Source organism: Crotalus tigris, unplaced genomic scaffold (genome assembly GCF_016545835.1).
Source record: "Crotalus tigris isolate CLP2741 ecotype Arizona unplaced genomic scaffold, ASM1654583v1 scf7180000017646.2482762, whole genome shotgun sequence".
Classification (NCBI taxonomy): Eukaryota; Metazoa; Chordata; class Lepidosauria; order Squamata; family Viperidae; genus Crotalus; species Crotalus tigris.
This window is the reverse complement of record NW_024096538.1, coordinates 1,752,859-1,775,544: the sequence shown is the minus strand read 5'-3', so window position 1 is coordinate 1,775,544 and position 22,686 is coordinate 1,752,859. Positions and strand designations below refer to the sequence as shown.

At 35.8% G+C, this 22,686-nt stretch overlaps 1 protein-coding gene across 4 annotated transcripts in view; it reads right to left on the bottom strand.

Annotated features, from left to right (window-relative positions):
- FAM172A (family with sequence similarity 172 member A) overlaps positions 1-22,686 on the bottom strand; it is a 239,878-nt gene that overhangs the window by 5,660 nt on the left and 211,532 nt on the right. For 2 of the 4 annotated variants that reach the window (XM_039335701.1, XM_039335703.1), the window contains exon 11: positions 6,871-7,538. The exons of 1 other annotated variant lie outside the window; for it this stretch is intronic. In XM_039335701.1, the coding sequence (XP_039191635.1) occupies positions 7,327-7,538 (212 nt within the window). In that variant the 3' untranslated portion in view covers positions 6,871-7,326. Of the gene's footprint in view, positions 1-1,078; positions 4,485-6,870; positions 7,539-22,686 lie in introns of those variants that run through there. One more of the 4 variants, XM_039335702.1, reaches the window with a different exon arrangement.

The window sequence follows — 22,686 nt, the reverse complement described above, 5'->3', positions numbered from 1 at the left end:
CTATTCCTGCTTATATAAGGAATTAACTTGAAGACCTGATAAGCTTCTCAGAAAGTGATGGCCAGGCATTACGCAGGGTGATCACTCCGTGGAGCTTTTGGAGTGCTAAATTGTGTCCATGTCACAAATTGTGTGGAGAGAAGATAGAAAAACACTGCTTTGAAACTGGAACAGCAACAGGTAATATTAAGCTGCTTCAGCTGCAGGCTGGGAATCAGACTGAAGCAATATTATGATGCATGTAATATAAAAACAGTTATAAGGGCATGTATGTGCCGTGGTTAGGGGGACATGAAAATGAGCTCTGGGATTCCTGTTATATTCACCAAGCTTTGAGATATAAGCAGCAAGACAAAACAGTTTCTTTCTTTCTTTCTTTCTTTCTTTCTTTCTTTCTTTCTTTCTTTCTTTCTTTCTTTCTTTCTTTCTTTTTTCTACAAAAGCCTTGTGCCTGCTAGGTAAATCCATTAATTCACTATAAAATTACTATTTAATTTGTTAATGTAAGTGTATTCCTCCAATCCCTTTTGAAAAAAATAAGCCCTAGTCTGGTCTTTTTAGCAAGGACTTCGTTATTAAAAATGTCCGTCCATCCATCCATCCATCCATCATTCCTTTGTTGCCCATCTCATATAAATCCATCCATCCATCCATCCATCCATCCATCCATCCATCCATCATTCCTTTGTTGCCCATCTCATATAAATGGATCTGAATGGCTAATACAGAATTTTAAAACTTGCAGTACAATATAAAATAATAATATACATGTGATTGGACAGTAAGATTTCTGAATCAGATTTTCTTCAGGTGGAGAAGTTTTCTTATTACTGCTTTCTCATATGACATTATGACTATATAAAGCATATCCTTACTATAGTACTACTACGCCAACACAAAGATGATTGGATTATTTTCTACAATTGCTTTTGATCAAATGGCTCAAGTGATCCTTAGAAAAAGTGGCTATTTGCTATATCCTGCCTTCTAATTGATCCCAGATAGTTAACAAACAATCTTGATTATTGCATTTCTCCAGATTATTCAGTAAGGCTTAATACAAGTAAAACACACCTGGAATTTTAGAAGAGAAACCATCTTTATTTTTATTATTGTTCCTAGGTTCAGTGTAGATAGAAAGAGACAATCTTTAATAATTCCCTGTGCTTACAGTTTGGTCCACAAAGAGCAAGAGTGCTAACTGGGCAACAATATATTGCCCCATTATTTAGGGCTTGTGGGTCTGCACTGTAGAGTAGAAATTGATGATTAACATTTAAAAAAAATTAAAAACAGGTGGGGAGAGATTGCTTGATCCGATTTGGCACTTTGACAGCCTCAAAAGACTTCCCGACTTAGAGATTGCAGGTTATGGTGGTTTATTTTCCTATGACTACGGTCAACCCCCCCCAACATTATAATTCATAAGGAATAAAAAACAGCAAACAAATGAACAAACAAGAGAAGAAATATCCAGGATTTAACCAGGATTTACATAAATATGGAGACAACAACAACAAAAGATTTCTAGCCACCTTTGCTGCAACAAGGAAAAATAAAAGCTGAAATGACCAGGCAAAGAAGAAAGGAGAGCTAAATTAAACAAACCAACCATAAGCAACCCACTGGATTGTATGTTGGTACAATTGAGGAACAGTCAACCATCTGCTGCAAAAAAAATCCCAGTTCCACATTTTTATGGGCTTCCAGGTCTCAAAGGATATCCACTGGTATGTGAGGGAATCTAAAAAAATGCAGGGGAGAAAGCAACAGTATATAGGTGTGTGTAAATGCACAAAGGCATCTACACACACACACACACACACATGGAGACCCTAGTTAATCGAAGCAGATAGCCTTGGGAGCCACTTGGTCCTGGCCTTTGCCTGGGGCATCACTTTGGTAGATTTCCAGCAAAGGGAACAATCAAGTGATCTAGTTTTTGCCCTGAGTGGGAGGCATATACCAGAGAATACATTTTCAGATAAGTAAGACAGCAATTTAATCATGAGCACACATATGGGGGAAAAAGCTGTTCCGGATTCTTCTTGGAGTCTTCTGAAATTATAAAGCTTCACTATAAATGTGTTTTTGTGGGAAGAAGAGTGGTTCCAATTTCAAAACTGTCAAATAAATACAATGAAGGAAAGACAATCAATATTCTGTTTTAGTGTCATCAGAAGTGAAGCTATATGAGAGAATAAAATGAACGCATTGTCTGCTGTTCAACTGCTAAATGCTTGCCACCCATACCACAGCCCATGACAATTAGTTCTTCCAAAGAGGCAAAAGTCACAGTTCTCACACCCCGCTCATTCAAGACACCCAGAGCAATTTGGTCATTTGGCATTGTCCACCTTCTGACAGTTCTGGATCAACTGCTAAGTGTGCAGAATTCTTGCATCGGGCTGCAGCTGTTGGCAGAAAATTCCTGGAAGAGCAAAAATGGCTGGCTTCTCAATTTTGATATAGGCCACACCTGTGGAGGTTTAGAGCAGGCAGTGTCATAGCCCAAGGAGGAGGCAGAACTCATTTCACATAATTGGAAAGATCTGTTGACGAAATGTGGATTCATGCCTGCATGGGCTACTTTTTAAGCCCAAGTCACTAAAATGGATTAGGACTGTTTTGGTAATAGTGCTACTTATGGTAGCATCAGTAGAGCTAGTCCTCGGTTAGCAACAGTAATTGGGACTGGAGCGGTCATCAATAAGCATTGCAGTCATAAAGCACAAGGTCATGAGACTGTGCTGCTTAGTGGTGGCGGGTCTGGCAGTCTCCAGTTACTGTTAAGTGAGGACTGTGCAGGTTGTTAAGTGAGGACCTCATGTGATTGTAACGTCTGACTTCCTGCCCGTTTTCCCAATGACTTTGCCTGTGGGAAGCCGGCAGGGAAGGTCACAGAGGTGATCATTTGACTATGGGGGTGCTGCTCCATCAGTCTGGTTGTAAGTATCATTTGCTCAGTGCTCTCATAAGTTCAAATGATAACAAGTAGTCATTAAATGAGGACCACCACCAACACTTTTTTTGTCCATCAATATTTCACAGTGATAACCAGATGATTAAGGAAAAATGAATCTCCACTTGAGGAGTTCAACCATGTGAGGGGACCCTGATGGATGATGTCCTTCAGCAATAAGGGAGGACCTCTTCTTTCCAAAGCTGACCCTGTTTTGTCAAACTGAATGTTTTGTTGCTTCTCCCTTTGCCTTGCACTCAAAAAAGGCTAGATTTGTGGAATTCTGGTACCATCCAGCATTTTAAAAAAGTTATTAGCTATTTGATCTGTCATAAAATAGATAATCTATTTGAATAAAAAATAAAGATGCCAACCAGGCATCAGAAGAAACATTTTAAAATACTACTGCTGCTATTTCTATTTTTTAAAAGGATTCAGCAATTTTCCCTGAAAACCCTAAAGTATTCCAAAACAATAAGCATTTGGAAAGTGCATTCCTGAAGCACTAAAACTGGGTGTGTTTGAGTTTGGTCCCCAAACTGAGATTTACAGCAGTCCTACTCTGAAGAGTTCAAATCTTCTCAATATATATATAAAAAAAATAGGTATCGATTAAATTTATTTTCAGTTCAGTGCAGAGGCTTTCTTTAGCATTGAAAGAAATGAGCTACCCATAAAAGAAAAAAATGTTGTGACTATGTGAGATTCTAAGCATTTATACTCCAATCACAGAGAAAAGCATCACTGGAGATCACTAGCACAGGGCACTGCAGTTTATCTCCTCATGTGGATTTAAAAAAATAAAATAAAACGCGGGACCTTTAAAAACAAAAACCTCAAAATAACGTTACAGGGAATTACTTTAAAATGTCCAGCACATAGGCATAAACTCTGGAATGGAAATAAATTCTTTGTTCAAAACGTGTTATCTAAAACGAAGGCCGACGGCCGAGCGGCTGGAGGGAAAAAGAGAGGGGCGGGGGGGGGAGCAGCAAGCGGCCCCTGGAAAAGGCGGGCGTTAAGACCAGGGAAGAGCCGCAGCGGCGGCGGCGGCAGCAGCCCGCCATCAACTCAGGGCAGGGCTGCGTCCAGGGCAATTAGAGCTGCGCCAGACTGCGCCGTGCAGCGCTGCTGTCAGCCTTAATCTGCGCACTGATGGGCAGCCCGAAATCCAAGCCGCAGCCCACAGGAAGCATAAGCAGTGAACCCATATTGCTTTGACAGTTGCACTCATCTAGAAATAATGCAAAACACTACTTAGATGTATAGACGGCGACCCTGTGCTCTAGGAAGAAAACAATCTAATGAGGGGCTGGGAACGCAGCGCGCCGCCTGCTCAGAGACAAGCGGGAGCCGCTTCCGCCCGCCTGCTCGCCGCTTTACAGCTCCTCGTAGCGGATCCGCTGCGACCGTCGCGTGGGAGCCGCTTTCCCCGAGCTAGTTTTCGCCTCCATCGCCTCGTGGAAGAACCGAAAGATCGACGAGAAGCTCTTCCAGGAGGTCAGCTCGTGCCGCTCCGTCCCTGTAATACAGAAAGGGCACCGCGTCACTACCTGCTGGAAATCCGGGAGATCGGCGTTGGTGTGCGTGTGTGTGCGCGTGTGGGGGGGGGAGGACATCCTCCGCCCTCAGCAGCAAGCTGGAAGGGTCAAGCTGGGAAGCGGGAGCTATACGCAGGCGCCGGTACGCACAACCAAGCCCCAAAGAACACCCGCCCGCGTACACACGTGCAGAAGACACGCGCTCTTTGCAAGCCAAGTGCCTTCTTCGCGCCGTCATAGTCATAGTCTTCCCTGGGCCAATTGGATGAATTATGAGCAGAGAGGGCAGTAAAGAGGATGGAAAAGATTTGTTAATCCCCCAAATTCATACAAAGCAAATGAGTTCAGTTCAAACCAGCTTCCAAAGCTGTGTCCTCTCACTCCTCGGTTGTGCCAATGCAGAGCTAGGAGGCAAAAATTCAGCACACAAGTTATGGACAGAAATTTTCCTCCTTGGTGATACATACATTGGCTGGCTGCTTGTTACTCTGCGAAGCACCCAAATCCTTCCCAATAGCTTTATTGTTATTTTTATGTGTTTTGAATGGAAGGGGTTTTCTAATGTGCCTCTTGCTTGCCCTTATAGTATAATATTCATGCACTGTCATCCTCTCCTCGACAACACTAAAAAAGTAGGGCAAGAAGCGTACTTTGAAATAATGAAATAGTGAGATTGGGTAGTTCAGCATCTAATCATAATCCCTCTTGCAAAACACTCCAGTCACTAGGTGCCCTGCAAGAGTTGAGGGTCCTTCCTGGATAACGCAATTATGCAGAGATGCTGCTGGGAAGTCTCAGGATCCCAGGCTTCTGTATGATACTTTAACATTGTTAATGATAATTTTCCACTCTGTAATAGTAGGTCATTGCTATGGTTACTCTACAATGGTGCAACACTTTGCTTTCCCTTCAGCTATTCGCTGAGACCTGGTAACCACATTTGTTGCCTAGCAACAGTTTTGTGAGAGTATCACAATCTGGGAGTTACAACAATAAAGGACATGATCACCCTGGCCTACCCTGAAGGAGAGCTGAGGGGGGGAAGAGGCTTGGGGTCCCTGGAATATAAAAATAGATCTTGAGTCCCTACCTGGATCGCACTACTGGTGTGATACTTGCATATAATTATAAAGGCAAACCCTCTCTAGAGGCATCGTTACAAAGATTCTTCCATCATGCAAGTACTCCCCACCAACCCCAGCAAAGGTCTGCTTTTCCACTACATACTTTTAACACTTAAGGCAGGTCACTTCAAAGGGAGGATAATTCCTCCACAGATATTTTTTATAAAAGGCACAATTGCAAACAGGGTTTTTTTAGACAAAGAACTGGAGTTGTGTAAAAAAATATCCTGGAGATCTTATTTAAGAACCCAGACAATTATTTGTCACACAAATAAAATATAGATAATGCTTGTGTAAAGATAATGTCACTTGTCCATCTGCCACAATTATATCTTGTGATTTCATTAAATAGACACTGTCAGTATAAAGATAAGTAACCATTTTGACTCCTTTTAAGCAGGTTGTCCTATCTACATTCTTCTCCCCCCCCCTTCATGCTCCACTTCTGATTGTTTAAACAGAACGCATAGTCAATCAATGCTTCCAATCAGAGATCTGTTCCATTATATATGTTAGCATTGAAGGGAGTTCTTGATTATGGAAAACATTTTCAACACTTTTTCCATCCTTCAGTAATACACACCCTTCCTGTTGCTATAGCTCTCTTAATTTTTCTCTCTTATCTTTCTGTACATTCATTTGTAAATGCAAGCTTATATTTACATGAAATTACTTGCAGGTGTATTCGGATATTATATTTATTGCATCCATCCTCCTTTGAAAATAACTATTTTTCAAAGGCATGTGACAGGAAAATAATCAGAAAAAAATCTTTATACTATTAGTGGGTCCATTCCTTTCTCTTTTAATATATAAGCATCTCTTTTTCTCAGAAAATATCATACTTATGCTTGCTAGTGTGACTGAAACTGTGATCAACCTATTAAGATTTTTACTAGGAACTTCTTATGCTATCTCTCCAAAACCAATTCAGGCTTTTGAATCTAGAGGGAACTGATGATTCAATAGGCTAAAGCAATTTTAACTCTCTTCTCATTGTCTCTTATCTTGTAACAATCTTACCGATAGATGAACAATTTCCCTTGTGGAAAAATATCTACAGTGGTTTTGTTAGTTTCTATAATTATAATGCTCTGTTGCTTGACTAGGATTGCTGTAAAATCTTAGTCATTTCATTTTGTCAAGCGTAATTGCTTTGCATTATTTTGGAATGGTATTTTGCTCAAAGATGTACATGGAAAACTCTCAGAAAGTAAGGGAATCATACATTCATAAGACTACATTCAAAGCTTATGGTATTTGTTTATTAATTTAATTATTGGCTTCATAAGGCTGCCTGATTCATACATTATTATTCTGGGAAATAATATTTGGAATAATAATTTATTCAAAATTATTCTTGTATTCAGCATAACAATTAATCCAACATAATAACTCCAACAGCATCTACAGTATACACAGCTAAGGCTAGGAATAATCAAACTCTGTTCCTAATATAGTGGGCTAAAATGTCATTCTGTCTGAAAGCTTCGGAAAAGAGCCAAATCTTCACAACTCTGTGAAACTCAATATCTATATAATATATTATTATTATGATTTTTTAAAATTATGCAATAAGAATTCAAATGAACCAAACTGCAGGCAAAAATCTAACTCTAAGAAGCAGTAGGATTCCATAATGTTATTACAATGAAATTAAACAACTGTTATAATAAATATTAAAAGATGGAACATTATGCTAGTGTATCAAACTAAATATTTGTCCAGAAAACATAAATCCATAAAGTAACTTTGTGATTTGATGTAAGAATCCTGCTTTGCTATTGCTGTTTGATGATACCAGACTTTGTATGGACCATACAAAAAATCTTTCCCGGAGGAAAGAAGGTGGAAGTGGGACATAGAGTACAATGTTCTGCCGTGTTTTTTCTCTCTCGCTCGCTCTCTTATCTGAAAAAAAAAGATGCATGAAAGGAAATATGAATTTCTTCCTTCTGAAGTTTCAGGATCCAAACTGAACTGTACAGTTTTGGCGATACATTTGGAAGCCCTTTACTACTGAAGTGTTATTCATCATTGTGCTATTTAACTACTTTGACAAATATTATTGTGTACCGAAATGGCTTAAAATGTATTCTTCAGAAAAAGCATTAATATGAGCTGTTAATTAAAAACAGTTATTTAGAGAAAAAGGTAATATGAACTATTACTATCAAATGGACAATATTTCAGTGCACACTGAGCAGTGCAAAGGATAGTGGTGCAAAACAAATACAGGAAATCAACCGTAGTTGATTCAAATGTTCTGTGAAATATTTTGCAATGAGGGGTATCTTAAACGAATGTACAGAAAAATGCCAAAGCAACCTGCAACACTGTTGACACAGGCTGTAAATGCAAAAGCTGATACTGATTTATAAAGCAGTACTTGCAAGCAAAATACAATGGTAAAAATAGTTAAAATCTGTAGAAGAAAAAATATATGAAAAGAAAATGGCTTCTTATTAATTAAACTAATTCAAGAGAGATGTTTTAGTATTAAGCAAAGAGGTGATCTCGGAAAAAGGATATGACTCCCGCTTCTCCTGAGGAAAATTCCACTGGATTTTATTCTAAACCGGTTCAAAGTGGATTTCACTCAAATTAAACCAATTAATTTTTTTTATCAAAAAGGAGTAAATGACAACTGGATCTAGTATAGTTTAATGTAAAGAAAAGTGATACTGACAAATAGATTTTATCCTTTTATGTATGTAGCTGTAGAAACAAAGTCTTATATGAAACTGACAAATAGTTATTGTATTAAGGCAAAATTGTATATAGTTTTTATATTTAATATTGTATAAATTCTGTATATTTTAAAGATTATTCTTTAATAAACTTAAAAGATAATTTATTCTAAAAAAATCTTCCTTTCTCTCTCCAATATTGTTTTCAGTATTTCTTTTAGAGCTAAAATCTTTTTTAGTAGGAGTAAGAGTAAGACCCCTATAATTTACTCTTGCAGTAACACTGCAAAAAATATTCTTTCTAAAGAATCTTATCTACTTTGCCTAAGATATCTTTTCATAAATTATCTTTTATTGATCTTATTGTAATTTTTTGTTTGATTATTGTGAGCTACCCGAAGTTGTTAGGGGGCAGGCAGCATACCAGTATAACAAATAATAACCAATGAACTCTTGTTTCAGATTACAAAATGCATAAAATCTCACTTTTCTATAGAAATTCAAATATACAGAAATATTTTTAGGCTGATACATATCGGTTTTGCTATAGTAAGCATTATCAATAGAGAATAGGAATCTACAGATAGACTTCCGGTCTTGCACGGTAGCGACTGGTTGTGGGTTTGTGGACTGCTGCACCCCATGGCCAACTTTCGTCCTGCCTGGAGACCCTAATGGATCAAAGCCGTCCTGGGGAGGTGGCAAAGAAAGAAGGGTGCCCCAGCGACTCTGGAATGACAGCAGTTGTTCTGTTCATCTTGGATAAAGCCTTCTAACCCAAAAGGAGTATTTCATCGATCAGCCCAAGCTACTTGCAACCGGAGTCCAAAAGAACTAACCAGCACTACAGTAAACAGTGTGTTTGAAACTCGGTGAGGAATCTGATTTTCCCTTTTCTATTCTACACTTAATTTCCTGGAAAATCCCCAAGAAACAAAATATCTCCGAAAGTGAGGGGGACTTCTGCCCCATTCTTATATTAACGGAAGCGGCGAATTAAAATTTCTATGGAGGATCAAAATATATGGTAGTGAAATAAATTTATAAACTTGAAAGCTAAAATTTAACTTTGGACAAGTTTAAGATTGTTGAATGGTTAAGACTCTCATTTTAAAGACCATTGTTCAAATTGAAAACTAAATAGATGCTGACACCTAATGGTGGATGAAGATGATGACAGCTATGATTTCCATAGAGAACTTGCCAAAATCTGAGAAAAGGTAATCTGTGTTTGTGACCTTCAAAGCTTTAATAATAAAGAACAGCTGTGACAAAAAAAGGCAACAATCTGGGCTGTAAACAAAGAGAGAATTATAAATTTTAGAAGAAAAAATCTTTTTTGAACTCTTTGGATTACAAATATCTATTTAGCCGAGACTCTAAAGCTATTTACAGATAAGAAAGAAAACTGCAACTTTTGGCCATCATGGATCAGAGATATGTAGACAGAAAACATCAAGAAAACATAAATACCTTTCAGGAGGAGATATATAGTATACTGCAATTAATTCAAATAACACTGAGTTCAATTCACAAAAAAAACTAAAATAACTTTGAAAATACAAACCAATCTATCTCTAAGTTAACTTTACAACAAAAAAACTTTGAAGAAACAACAACAGAGAAGAAGCAGACAAAACAAATAAGTGGACATAAAATTGAAAATAGAGACTCAAAGATGGAACTTAACAAACCAAGAAAACATGACTTAATCCTAGTGGGAAAAAAATTACAAGAAATGGAAAAAAACAACTCATTTCTTAAGACTACAAAATAAATCTGAGGACAAAAAAACAGATTGGATAAAATGGAATGTAGAGATGTTGTAAACATCAGAGAGAAAGGAAGTGATAAGAGAAACAAAGAAGGAGAAAGAGAAAAACATTTCCAAGAAACATAAGAAGACAAAAGCCTCACATAAAGACACTTTATTCGATTTACCGTATTTTCCGGCGTATAAGACGACTTTCTAAGACACAAAAACCTTCTTAAAAGTTGGGGGTCGTCTTATACGCCGAGTCGTCTTATACGCCGGAAAATACGGGTATTCTATTTTATTCCTTTACACATGTGGTTTGGTATATTACTCATCAAGTTTTCTCTCCCCCCCCTCACTCAAAAAGAGTCCTTGATTGGTAGAGTGGCAGTGGGAAGAGCAATTAAACTCTAAGCTGTTTGTTTCAGCAATCCGTCCCCGCGGCTCACCTCTAGCAGGCGTGTGGTTTGCAGCTGCTTTTTGCTAACTTGAAGTCACAGGCTGATAAATGCCTGGGGGTCTCAATCTGTCTCCTCGCTGCTTCGCACTTTCTGAGCTGGAGATCAGGGTGGGAGGGAAGGATTGGAGGGAGAGGGAGGAGGGAAAGGAGGGTGTGTGTGTGTGTGTGTGTGTGTGCGCGTGTGCGTGCGCTTCTCCTCGCTGCTTTCTGAGCTGGGAAGGACTGGAGGAAGAGGGAAAGGAGGCCACGCCCACACGCGCGCACACACACACACACACACACACACACACACACACGCTTTGCATTTTCCGAGTTGGAAATCGGGGTGGGAAGGGAGGATTGGAGGGAGAAAGGAGGCGTGCGTGCGTGCGTGTGTGCTTACTGGAAATCAATAGCCATTTTTACAGTACTGCACAAAAATTACTTTTTCCTTATCTCACTCCTTAATTTTCATTAATGTGCCATGAATAGCCAATGCAGATATGCATGCTTCAGCAGGTGAATCATTTTGTACAGAAATCAGCAAGGTTTAAATAAGTTAAAAATTACAACAAGCAACTACTGAAATATCTGTCAGCGCGTCCTCTTCGGTGCCCAGAAAAGAGCCGACAAACAGGAACGAATGACAAGCGAATGGCCTTTAATCCATACAGCAACAAAGTTAGCACTGGGAGTGAGTTGCTCCCAGTGCTTTACATAGGCTCCCACTTGCTGTTCCCACCCCCCCACCCGGCAAACCAGCATCCAGCCTGTGGTGAATAAAAGCAATTAGCAGAGGCGTCACCCCCCCCCCCCGCTTGACGTGCCATTCTCTCCATGGCATTCCAGGAAACAGAGTAAGGCAAGTTCCTCTTTCCCTTGCTGTCTCTCATTGTGCTCCCTGCCCCTAAGTGTCTCTGGCAGTCTGGTGTGCACGCGCACACACACACACTTCTCCTCGCTGCTTTGCACTTTCTGAGCTGGAAATCAGGGTGGGGGGGAAGGATTGGAGGGAGAGGGAAGAGGGAAAGGAGGCGAGTGTGTGTGTGTGTGTGCACGCACGCTTCTCCTCGCTGCTTTCTGAGCTGGGAAGGATTGGAGGGAAGAGGGAAAGGAGGCATGTGTGTGTGTGCTCCTATCATCATCAGTTCAGTTTGGTTGACAGCTTAGAAAACAAACAGCATGGCAGCTCCCATGGTTTTATTGTCTTATCCTTCCTTTCAGCTTTAGAGTGAATTAGGAAAAGTTTAATCCACTTGCACTGTTTTATGTTTATATGTTTGATGACAGCCTTATGTTTATAAATGACAGTTTTTCTGCTAAGTACCTGCATGTCATAAGCATTTGAATTAAAATTACCATATTGAAATCAAATCTGATGTTTTTTAATTTTTATTTGGAAGAGGGGTAGTCTTATACGGTGAGTATAGCCCAAACTCTATATTTTAACTGGAAAAGTTGGGGGTCGTCTTATACGCCCAGTCGTCTTATACGCCGGAAAATACGGTACTTCTTATACCTACAACAACAGTCATGAATATATGGAAAAACTTTTTGATTCAGCAAAACACATTGGTCAAAGGAAAAAGATCAAAGTGAAAATTAAGAAAATAGATGATGAGATCTACCAGAGAGAATATTTAAAAAAGAAACATTTGTTTGAGTATGGTTAAAGAAATAGAAAAGATTCTGAATACATATGTCATTCTAAGAGAGATGAATTCCTTAAATAATACTGTATGCTCCCCCCCTTTTTATTTTATTTCTTGATATAAGTAATATAATACTGCTGAAATGGCCTAGATGAAGGAAATGTTTTAGATAATTAAATGTGTCTGAATTTAGGGAAATTATAATGTATAAAAAAGAAAAAATGTTTTGAATAAGAGTTAAAGGGTTAGATGTCTAGGCACATTAAATGAAATATTTAAAGATTAAATATATTTTTAATTATGGTTAAAAAAATAAGAAATTTTGTGAATGAATATATATTAGCTTAGGAGGAATATATATTTTAAGTAGTATTTTACTTTTTATGTTTCTTTACTCTTGCTTTCTTTTCCTTTTCTTTACTGTTTTTACCTATTCTTTAAGAAATGTAAAAGTGTTGAGATGGTTTATATGGAAAAATGGATTTAAACCTTTAAATGTAATTAACTGTTGAGAAAATCTTAACCAGCAAGAATACTTCGAAGTTTATGGGTGAAAGAAATCTAAATAAGGACTGTAACGGGATATAAGATGAGGCAACCAGAATGATTAGATAGAAAAGAAATATTATATTGATGTGATCATTATTTCTAGGAATATTGGGAAAAATCATATATGTAACTGTTATTTATCAAAATAATAAGAACTGTATTATTTCAAGGTTTGCAAAGAAGACATTTTGGAGAAAAGGGAAAATCAACTAAATGTACTATTGGATTATGGATTATAGAAACCAATTGTTAATGATTTTCTTTACAAATGTAAAACCAGCAAACACACTGTTTACCAACTATTAACTTATTTATGTTTAAAAAAATCAGTAAAATATATGAAAAAAAGGAATCTACAGATAATTGTAGGTCTAGAAATTGCTAATTTTCAGTAACGTCAGGCTCTGCTGGGTCACTGGAATTCATTCCTATTTTTAATATACTTGTTATTGCTAATAAAGATTGTATTTTACATAGATGCAGAAAATGTGGCAGGAGAAGCAGTCTACCTTGATGTCACAGCTTGTAGAAATCCTAGGTTTGCAAATATGAAAGCATTTGTAGCTTGGATGTGAGGAAGCTGATACGTTGCTGAGGAAAATTTTGAGAGTACTAGTTGTTACAGAGGCAGAGACTAATGATATTGGTAATTTGCAAAGAGGAAGATTATGTTGTATCCTGTAGTCTTCCTATCCTTTTCCTTTCTGAAACCTTTTATTTCTAAGCCCTGTCTTTAAAATATATGGTATTTATTTGATGACTGCAGACGTTAATACTAAAGCTACAACTGACTGATGAATTGCAAAGCAGATTTGATGCAATTGAAGGGATTTCTCCCCCCCCCCACAACATTTTAGGGAACCTAGAAACTTTTAATTATTTTTTCAAGATCTCCTCATTACAAATTTGTAGCAACTGACAATGTGCACCCAGTTTTAAAAGACTACTGTAAGTAGATGAAATAGCAGTGCTGGCAGAGTCGCTTAGTGAAAAGAATAATATAAAAGCTATACTGTATGTAGCAATTTAAAAGAATGTAAGCCTTTTCAGAGAAGAGATGAGAAAGGCATAAAAATTAAGATGCTAGTGGGTGTGTGCATAGATAAATATTAGTTATGTCAACTGTAGATTTATTAAGCATTTCATATACCATATACTTATTCCCATACTAGGTAGGCATTATCTCATATTTAAGATCTAATCATTTAGGATTGTTATTTTATATTATTCCCTTTAATAATATTAATATTCATAGAGTGCTATTATTCTCAAACTCCTACTAAAAAAATAAACTGAATTTCAATTCATTTCTTCATAAAGTAAATTCATTTTAACAATTAATATATTTGCTCTTATTTTTTTACTTATTCTACTTTAAATTTACTCTTTTAACAGCCAACATTAGACATCTTTCTAGATGAGGACTCAGTGACTATTATAAAGTTACTGATATGTCCCTAATTCCAAGTATAAATATCTTGCTTAATAAATCCAAAAACTGACTTTGCCCCCTCAGTCTGTAGAATTGACTCCTCCTTCTTTGTACTTGCATCACACTGGTGGCTTATATTCATCTTATGACTGACCAGTATCTAGACATCACTTTTCCCCTTTCAATTTCTGCCTGATTAGCCCTGAGTTCCATGTGCATGACCTTACACATATTGAATTTTCTTTTACATCTATTATTTCAGTTCATGAGATCATCTGTTTAATTCAGCATAATTTTCTGATCCATCCCTGCACTGACAATACTTCCTAGTTCAATATTAGCAGCACATTTAATAAAACCATGTCTATATCACTCTCTCACTAATTTTAAAATAATGAATAATCTAGATCCCACAATTATTATTGAGATAGTCTCTTGAAATGTCAAGTTTACTTGTTCAAGTAAATGCCTGTGTGGGCTTTACATAGCAGCAGAGTCTCATGGCTATTTCTCATAATATACTGTACAGTTATGCCTTCTGTAATCTATGATATGTAAATTGAATATATGCATTGTATAATGCAAATTGACAAAAAAATAGACTATAATGCTTCTGTTACCTTACATTCATGTATTAAGTACAGTATCGCTATAGCCCAGCCACTGTGTTGAAGTTCTGGAAGCCTAATAAATTTTACTTATAATCAGCCTGAAATACACAGATGAGCTTTATATCTCGCACATGTTTATTTATATATTAGATTTTTTTTATCCTGCTGTACAACTTTATCAGTAATTCAAGGTGGCAAACATACAAAGTAATGCCTCAATAGCAGACACATGGATTTTATGAAGCTATAGAACTCACAGTAAGGTTTATATATATTTTATAGATACTAGCATTCCCAATATGGTATTTTCCAAAGACTGTTGGAATTACAGTTTTAAAAGTCTTTATTGTTAGGGAATTCTAGCAGAGTTTCAAGATGGAGGAGAGAAGATTTATATTTTAATACCCCATAGACTTGTATTTACTACTGATATAGCTTTGGATCCTTAAAATACTTGTAACACCAGCAGGCTATCGAATGAGATAGGAATATTATAATCTAATCTGCCTTTGCTGAATCATGTATGTATAAGGATTTTATCTATTTCTGAATCTATTGTAATTAACTGGAATATTAAAAATGGTACAGATTAAAGCATAGTGAGTCTTCTGAACAGATATCTATTGCTTAAAATAGGGGAAATTCAGCACATTTTTGGATAATATTATACCGGTACTAGTTCTTTAATGTGAGAATAGTAACTAACAAACTTTCCTCTTCTGTGAAAATGTTAAAAGATACAGTTACCTAAATGATTTTTTAAGCTGACATGCTCAGCTGCAACAGCTGGTTCTAAAGCTATTCGGTCCTCAAATACTATATCTAATTTTTGGTAAGCATTTTATGGTTTCTAATGTTTATATAGTTAGAACTGAATTACACAGTTCCTTTTAAGTTAGATAGATAAGATGTTATCTTACTTGGAAAGTTCACCAATAAAATGGAATTATGGAACATATATCAGAGATACAGCTAAAGCCAATACCCAAGAATTAACAATTAATAAATACCTTGGGAACACGGAATAAAAATTGATAGCATCAAAGACAGCATGAGAATTGCAACCATTGAATAAAATAAATCAGAAATGAGAATGTTTGAAATTATACAATATTGCATGTCAAAGGGGATTGTTTGAAAGATAAAAATAGTGATAAATATTAAGGTCATAAGCAATTTACAGATCAAGGACAGATCTGAGTAACAGTAAAAATAGGTACAGTTGGAAACAGTTTTTTTTCTTTTCTTCCATGTCAGTATTTGAATTTGAATTCTCTTTGAAAATAACAATGCCTGTATGAATGACAAGGATACTGAGAGTACATTGCCTTCTGTGGAATTACAGAGGATCAGTGCATAGACAGTATATTTGAGAAGTGTATGAGAAGAAAACAGTTCATTTGTGTATAGCTTTTAAAAGTATAAATCTATTCCTTGTTAGATTATGATGAAACACTACCTTTCCACAGAGGCTTATGTATACCATATATTCCGTCGTATAAGGCGACCCGGCGTATAAGACGACCCCCGTCTTCAGCGCCGAGTCGCATGCCTAGAAAGTCATCTTATATGCTGAAACCTACCGTTATTTCCGGCATATAAGACGACTCGGCGTATAAGACGACCCCTAACTTTGGCACCGATTTTAATGCTTGTGAAAGTCGTCTTATACGCCAGAAAGCAGTTTTAAAGCACCGTATTTTTTTATTCTCCCCTATTGTTTTCTTTCTTGATGTGAACATCATACATAGCAAGATAAGTTTTTAATTTCATGTTCCTTTGTTATACTTTCTCTTAAGATTACCAGAGTGCCATCGATTCACACTAAGCTACTAAAGATCCAATCTGATGTAATTGTTAAATAGCCTAGAAAGCTGGAGGCTATGAGTTCTAGGCTCTCCTAAAGTCAGCTGGATGACTTTGGGTGAGTCATTCCTTCTTAGCCCAACCAACCTCATGGGGTTGTTGTTCTGAGGAAAATAGCAGTTAGGAATATTAAATATGTTTGCTATTATTAGTTGACTGCCAACATACACACAGAGATTGAGAAACAGAGACAGAGCTTTCTGTAATGCCAAGACATCAGGTTAGAAACTAGGAGACAGGGAATTCTAGTCTTGTCTTAGACACAAAACTAGCTGAGTGACCTTGGGCTGGTTACTTTGTCTCAGCACTAGGAAGGAAGGAAGGAAGGAAGGAAGGAAGGAAGGAAGGAAGGAAGGAAGGAAGGAAGGAAGGAAGGAAGGAAGGAAGGAAAACCACTTCTGAAATCTTGTCAAGAAATCAAAGGGATTTCTATGAATGTAGAAGGAAACACTGTGGAAAACTATTGGACAAATTCTTCTGAGGGCTTATGCTGGATATACATACACACATATGTACAATACATATGTACTTTTGTTGTAAATTAATCAATATTTAGTGTAACATCTGAACTTAAACTACTGTTAATATAAATTATTATATACGTCCTAGTTTCAGATATATGCTAAACTTACTCATTTAAAAGCAAGCAAAAATGTTTATCTTCTCAAAGTAATAATGAAATCATGATAGAGGGCAGAGATATAGAGGTGTAAAGAAATAAGCCTAAAGATGGAATGCAAAAATGTCAGTATGGTTTGATTCTGTTTAGTATTAAGGAAAAGAAGCATTCTAACAGGTATTAAATATCCACATTTTATTTTTTTATTTATATCCCAGCTTTATTATTTTTAGCCCCATAATAATAAAACAGGGTTCTTATAGTACTTAAGTTCTGATTCCTGACCAGGCCTACCTTGAAAAGCTTATAGGGAGTGTTGGTCAAGTCTGAACTTTGTTTATATAGCACTATAGCTTATTTTATCTATTTCTTATTAAACTTCTGTGCCGCTTATCTCACTTAGGTGGCTACAGTTCAGTATTAGATTTAAGAAAGTCATTCTGAACCAAACCTACATACACTGTGAAGAAACTGCATTTAGAATAAAAGTTATGAAAAACTCAACATAATGTAACTTTGACTATCAATAGTTAAATGTGATAAACGTTTATCTGATGTGAATATGTATTTTATATTTGAGGCTAAACATTACAAACCTGCCAAGTGTCAGTAAAGTTATCACAATTATTACCAAGGAAAGAAGTATATTCTTCATCAGTATAAATTGGACTGCTAGTAGAGAATTAAAAAAAAAAACCTTCCTCCTATGGGAAGATGCTATTTACTGTTTTATAAATGTAGGCCTATAAACAAGCAGTTAATGACAGGAAAAAGGAGCAGTTCTAACCATTGTCCAACGTCAGGTGGGGAAGGCTAGTCAGTTCAAGTGGAGAAGAAAAAAGGAGAAAACAGCAGTCTAAAGGTGGACTCCTGCAATGTGCTCTACCTGAGGCTTTGTTAAACAAAAAGCATCTATATTTGTCTTGCTATACATCTTTCTTCTTTACTAAATTGATATTTTCTCCTTTAATTTTGAAACCAAAACAATACTAATCCGCTGATAGTCATTTTGTTTCTCTATTTAGGCAAGGAAATATCTTTGGATGGGTGACCCAATTGTACACGAATTATCTAGCATGTTCTAATCTAATAGGACAATAAGAGATAAATTTCTCTCCATATTATTCACTATATACACTACTTAAGTTACCTTTTTTTTTAAAAAAAATAAACAGTGCTGCGTGGATGAGAAATAATGGAAACCAATTCTAGTAAACGAAATGCAACATAAGGAAATTAAAAACTAGTAGAATCCATCAATATCATTCCTTTGTGAAAAATAATCATTATATCATCCCATTTCCAGCATGTACTAATGGAATGAGGGACAAAATCAGGAAAATAATTTATATTTATTCATATTTCTTTTATATCTGTATAAGTATAACTAGTTAAAACAGATCTTCAATGGAACTATGCCTTAGTTAAATACTATAATCATAATGTGTTAGATTTAGAACATTTGGTTTTCCAATTATCACTTTCAAGTCTGGAAAAAAAAGCTAATGACTAAGAGAAGAATCAAAGAGTTCCCATTTATCTTCATGTTTCTGAAAAACAGACTACTTCCTTTTTTTGGTTAAAATGATTAAGATGCTTTACAGTGAGATTTGGTAGCTCCTATTTTTGATTGCTCATTGACTATGTGCTACATGAACATTAAATATTACATACCATATGTTGTGATTTACTCTTTAATCTAGCTACATATCATAAAAATCTGAAAATTAAATTTGATTTTAATGAGATATAAAAACAGATTGTTATTGGACCTGAACAGCAGCATTGCTTGATTTGGATCATGTGGTGTGCCACAACAGAAATTATGCTGCACTAAAATAGCTGGCTAGAATTGCCATCTCATGTTATTTTAAAGTAAATTACTGTTCTATTTAATCAGAGGCCAGAATTATGGTATACTGTATATGGCTAATGAGGACATTAGACATTGAATTGGTGTCCAATTGACTTCTCCACTTACATGTAGTTCTTGCTTAATTACCCTAATTGGAATCACTGCTAAGTGAAGTGTTTGTGAAGGCGAAATATCATCATACGACTGCATTGCTTAGTGACACAGTTCTGGAAAGCTCAGTTGCGGTCACTAGACAAGGACTGCTATTGTTAGGTGTGGACCTCATACTTCTCCTGCCCTGCTGTGCTTTCTTTGGTTTAATTCCTCGACTCCTCTATCTTCCCCCATCTGTTTCCATTTGGCTGCCCTGCACTGCCACCATCTTTTTCCCCACTGCTGGCTCTTTGTAAGACTTTTGTATGCCCTCCCCATGGCCATGCGAATGTTCGGGGAGGCCTTGCATGATATTATTTATATAGGCTTCACACAGCCTTGCACTGGACCAGCTGATGCCATAGCCAGGTATGCTTCATCAGCTGGAAGAAGGTGCCAATGGTCAGTTGGGCAAGGGTAGGTGGCAGTGCAGTGTGGAAGACAGCCAAAAAGGTATGGGGGAGGGGAGAATCAGGGGAATTGAAGCTCACATTGCAGTTATAAATGTGGCAGGTTACCAAATGCCCAAAATTTGATCACAAGCATAACTCTGAGGATTGGCCATAACTAGCATTCATTCAGCACCATTGTAACTTTCAACGGTCAATGAATGGATGGTTGTAAGGACTATCTGCAGTACTTTTTCTGGTGTTCCAAGAACAGATAAAGAATACAAACGTCTCTCTCTTGCAGTTCTAGCAAACATTTGGGTCAGCTGAAGATGGTTTGAGTGTGCTCTAGGAAAATCTCTTTTCAGTACTGTTGGATGATAGCATAATTAGGGTAATAGCATATTTACTTGGGTCACAGCATATTTACTTGGTGCCAACTGTTGAATTTGAATATGAATCATATTCAAATCATTTGAATTGACACATTGTCTTAAATAATATACTTTTGGTATATTGGGGGGGCATTAGGGCAAATGCTGTTCCAATTTTGAAATAATAACTTGTTTTAAAAGGGGACCAAATTCTAGCATCCATGCTATGGCTCTGGCATCTGCCAATACTGTTGGTGAAGATGTTTTTCCCTGACTGTTTTTCCAGGATTATTTTTTCTTGAAAGAAAATGATCAGGAGAAGTACTTCAATGTAAAAGCATATGCTTCAACGGAGATCTTAAAGAAAAAAAATACTTTAAAATACATTTTAAGATATTTAATTTAATTAATATATTTTAAAGTCAAAGTAGGGAGATTATGCATGCTTCCTCAACAGTCTCACTGAATTCAATAGAGCTTACTCACTAATAAGTAAGCATAAGATTGCAGCTTAAATCAGACTTTTCCTTTCAGACCAGCTTATGTTTGTAAAATCCATACTGGGTATTCTATCATGTATTAACGGTATTCACACATAGCACCAATAGTATGTCACAGATACAAAGGATTTTGAAATATTACTTGCAAAAATAGATTTGTACTTATGGCTTGTGAAGTTTACAAATTTCAAAATGCTTTTTAGCTATTATGATCATTCTGAAGTATTACGGTGATAATATATTCAGTCTAGCATTGTTGCTCTTTTTGTTTTAGAAATCAAGATAAAGTATCTATCCACTATATAGCTATCTTGGAATAATTCCTATTTAATTCAATGGAACTTATTTTTAGATCAATATTTACAAGAGATTATACTTTTAGATTCTGAAATTTAGAGCTGAAAGATAGAGAAGTGTAGCCTATAAATAATCACATACATTTGAATGCAATTATCATGGTGAATAAAGTTTTGTATATAAACAAATCTGCTAGTTACCTATGGTATTTTTACTTTGTCATATAATTATTTCATGTATATCTTTTCACAGATGTATAAAAGATATTTGTAAGAAATTTGTCACAAAGTGTTTTTAATATGCTAAAAGGATATATATTTCTACACTAAGTACCATAATAATAGATATAAAACATATTTGTATTCACAATAGCAAATATCAAATATCAATTTGTTACTGTACAAACAGTTGATATTATTAAAGTAAGATATCTTTTAATATCAAAAAAGTCAGGATCCTAAAACTTACTTCAGATAGCAACATAAAATAGGCTTTTCATACCCTAATAGAATTTTATGTATTTTTTTCTGTAATTTGTTTGAGCCCTTTGTCATATTACAAGTTTTGAAAATATACTTGCTTCCAATTACCAGGAAAATACAAAATAATCGGAGTTAATGTTATATTGTATTTTGTTTTAATCTGGGCCTTCAGTGTCCTTTTATATTTTATCTGTTTCTATTGATTTTTTTGGTTTCGTATACTGCCGAGTCCATTGAAATTTGGCAGCTGTGACAAATTTAAACAAACAAAAAACAAACAAGATTCAAGAATATGGGTATATAGAGAGCTAATTTTTTTGGAGTTTGGCCACAGTTCAGGAATTGTGGTAAAGCCTCCAGAATGAAGTAGGTATTAATTTTTTAAGTGTTCAGAATATAAGCAAAATACACATACACACTCACGATCAAAAGCAAAACAATCCATAAAAGTAAAAAGGATAAAAGAAACAAAAAAAGAAAAAAGGAAACAAAAATATATAATTAGATACATAATATTATTGTAAAATACCAAAATCTATGCCAAAGAAGAATATATTGTTTCATTTTTTGATTAGTAAAATACTGTCTTTTTCAGGATGGATGTTATACTTTCCCAAACACCAGCTTTTAATATCTAAAATGATATCATAGTTCCAATTTCTCAGTATTATTTTTTTAGCTTATCGCACCTCTCAATGTATTGTAAAACATGATTTTCACAGAGATTCCAGAGCTTTGGAATATAATTCAACATTCCATTAACATCTCTAAGATTTTTCCATACATTTATCAACATACACAAAATATTATTTAAAAAATTCATAGAACCATTTTAAATTTTTACGTCTTCTACAGAGGAAAAACCAATGTTCACCCTTTCAAATACATTTTTTGGAAGCTTAAAACACTCCAAGTGCAATTTTTGATGAATCAGCTTTAATGTCATCAATACCATCTTAATGGTTTTTAAGAACATAAGCCATTGATGGGTCATTATCAGAGATTCTAATTATTTGGTCTATGTTTAATATATTCTTGACAGAAATTTATCAAAGCTTGTTTTATTATATACATAAGTACAGATTGATGTAGCCTTTTTATACTGAATTAAATCAAGGCATATTCAGAAGTAATGTATCATTTGCATAGTTTCTGACTTGACACCAATCCAACACAAACCCTCTTAAATTGTAATTGCCAAAAATATGAAGTAGACCTAAAGGCATATTAGAATTTTGATTGGTCAATGGCTGTAATTAAATAATGTTCCTGCTGCTATTGTTTAAATTCAATATTAGAACTGAAAAGAGAATTGGAATTAGCATTTCAGTAACAGCATTATCCTATGTGTGTTTATTACAAGTAAAGTCACATTGTGTTCAAAAAGAGTTTTGA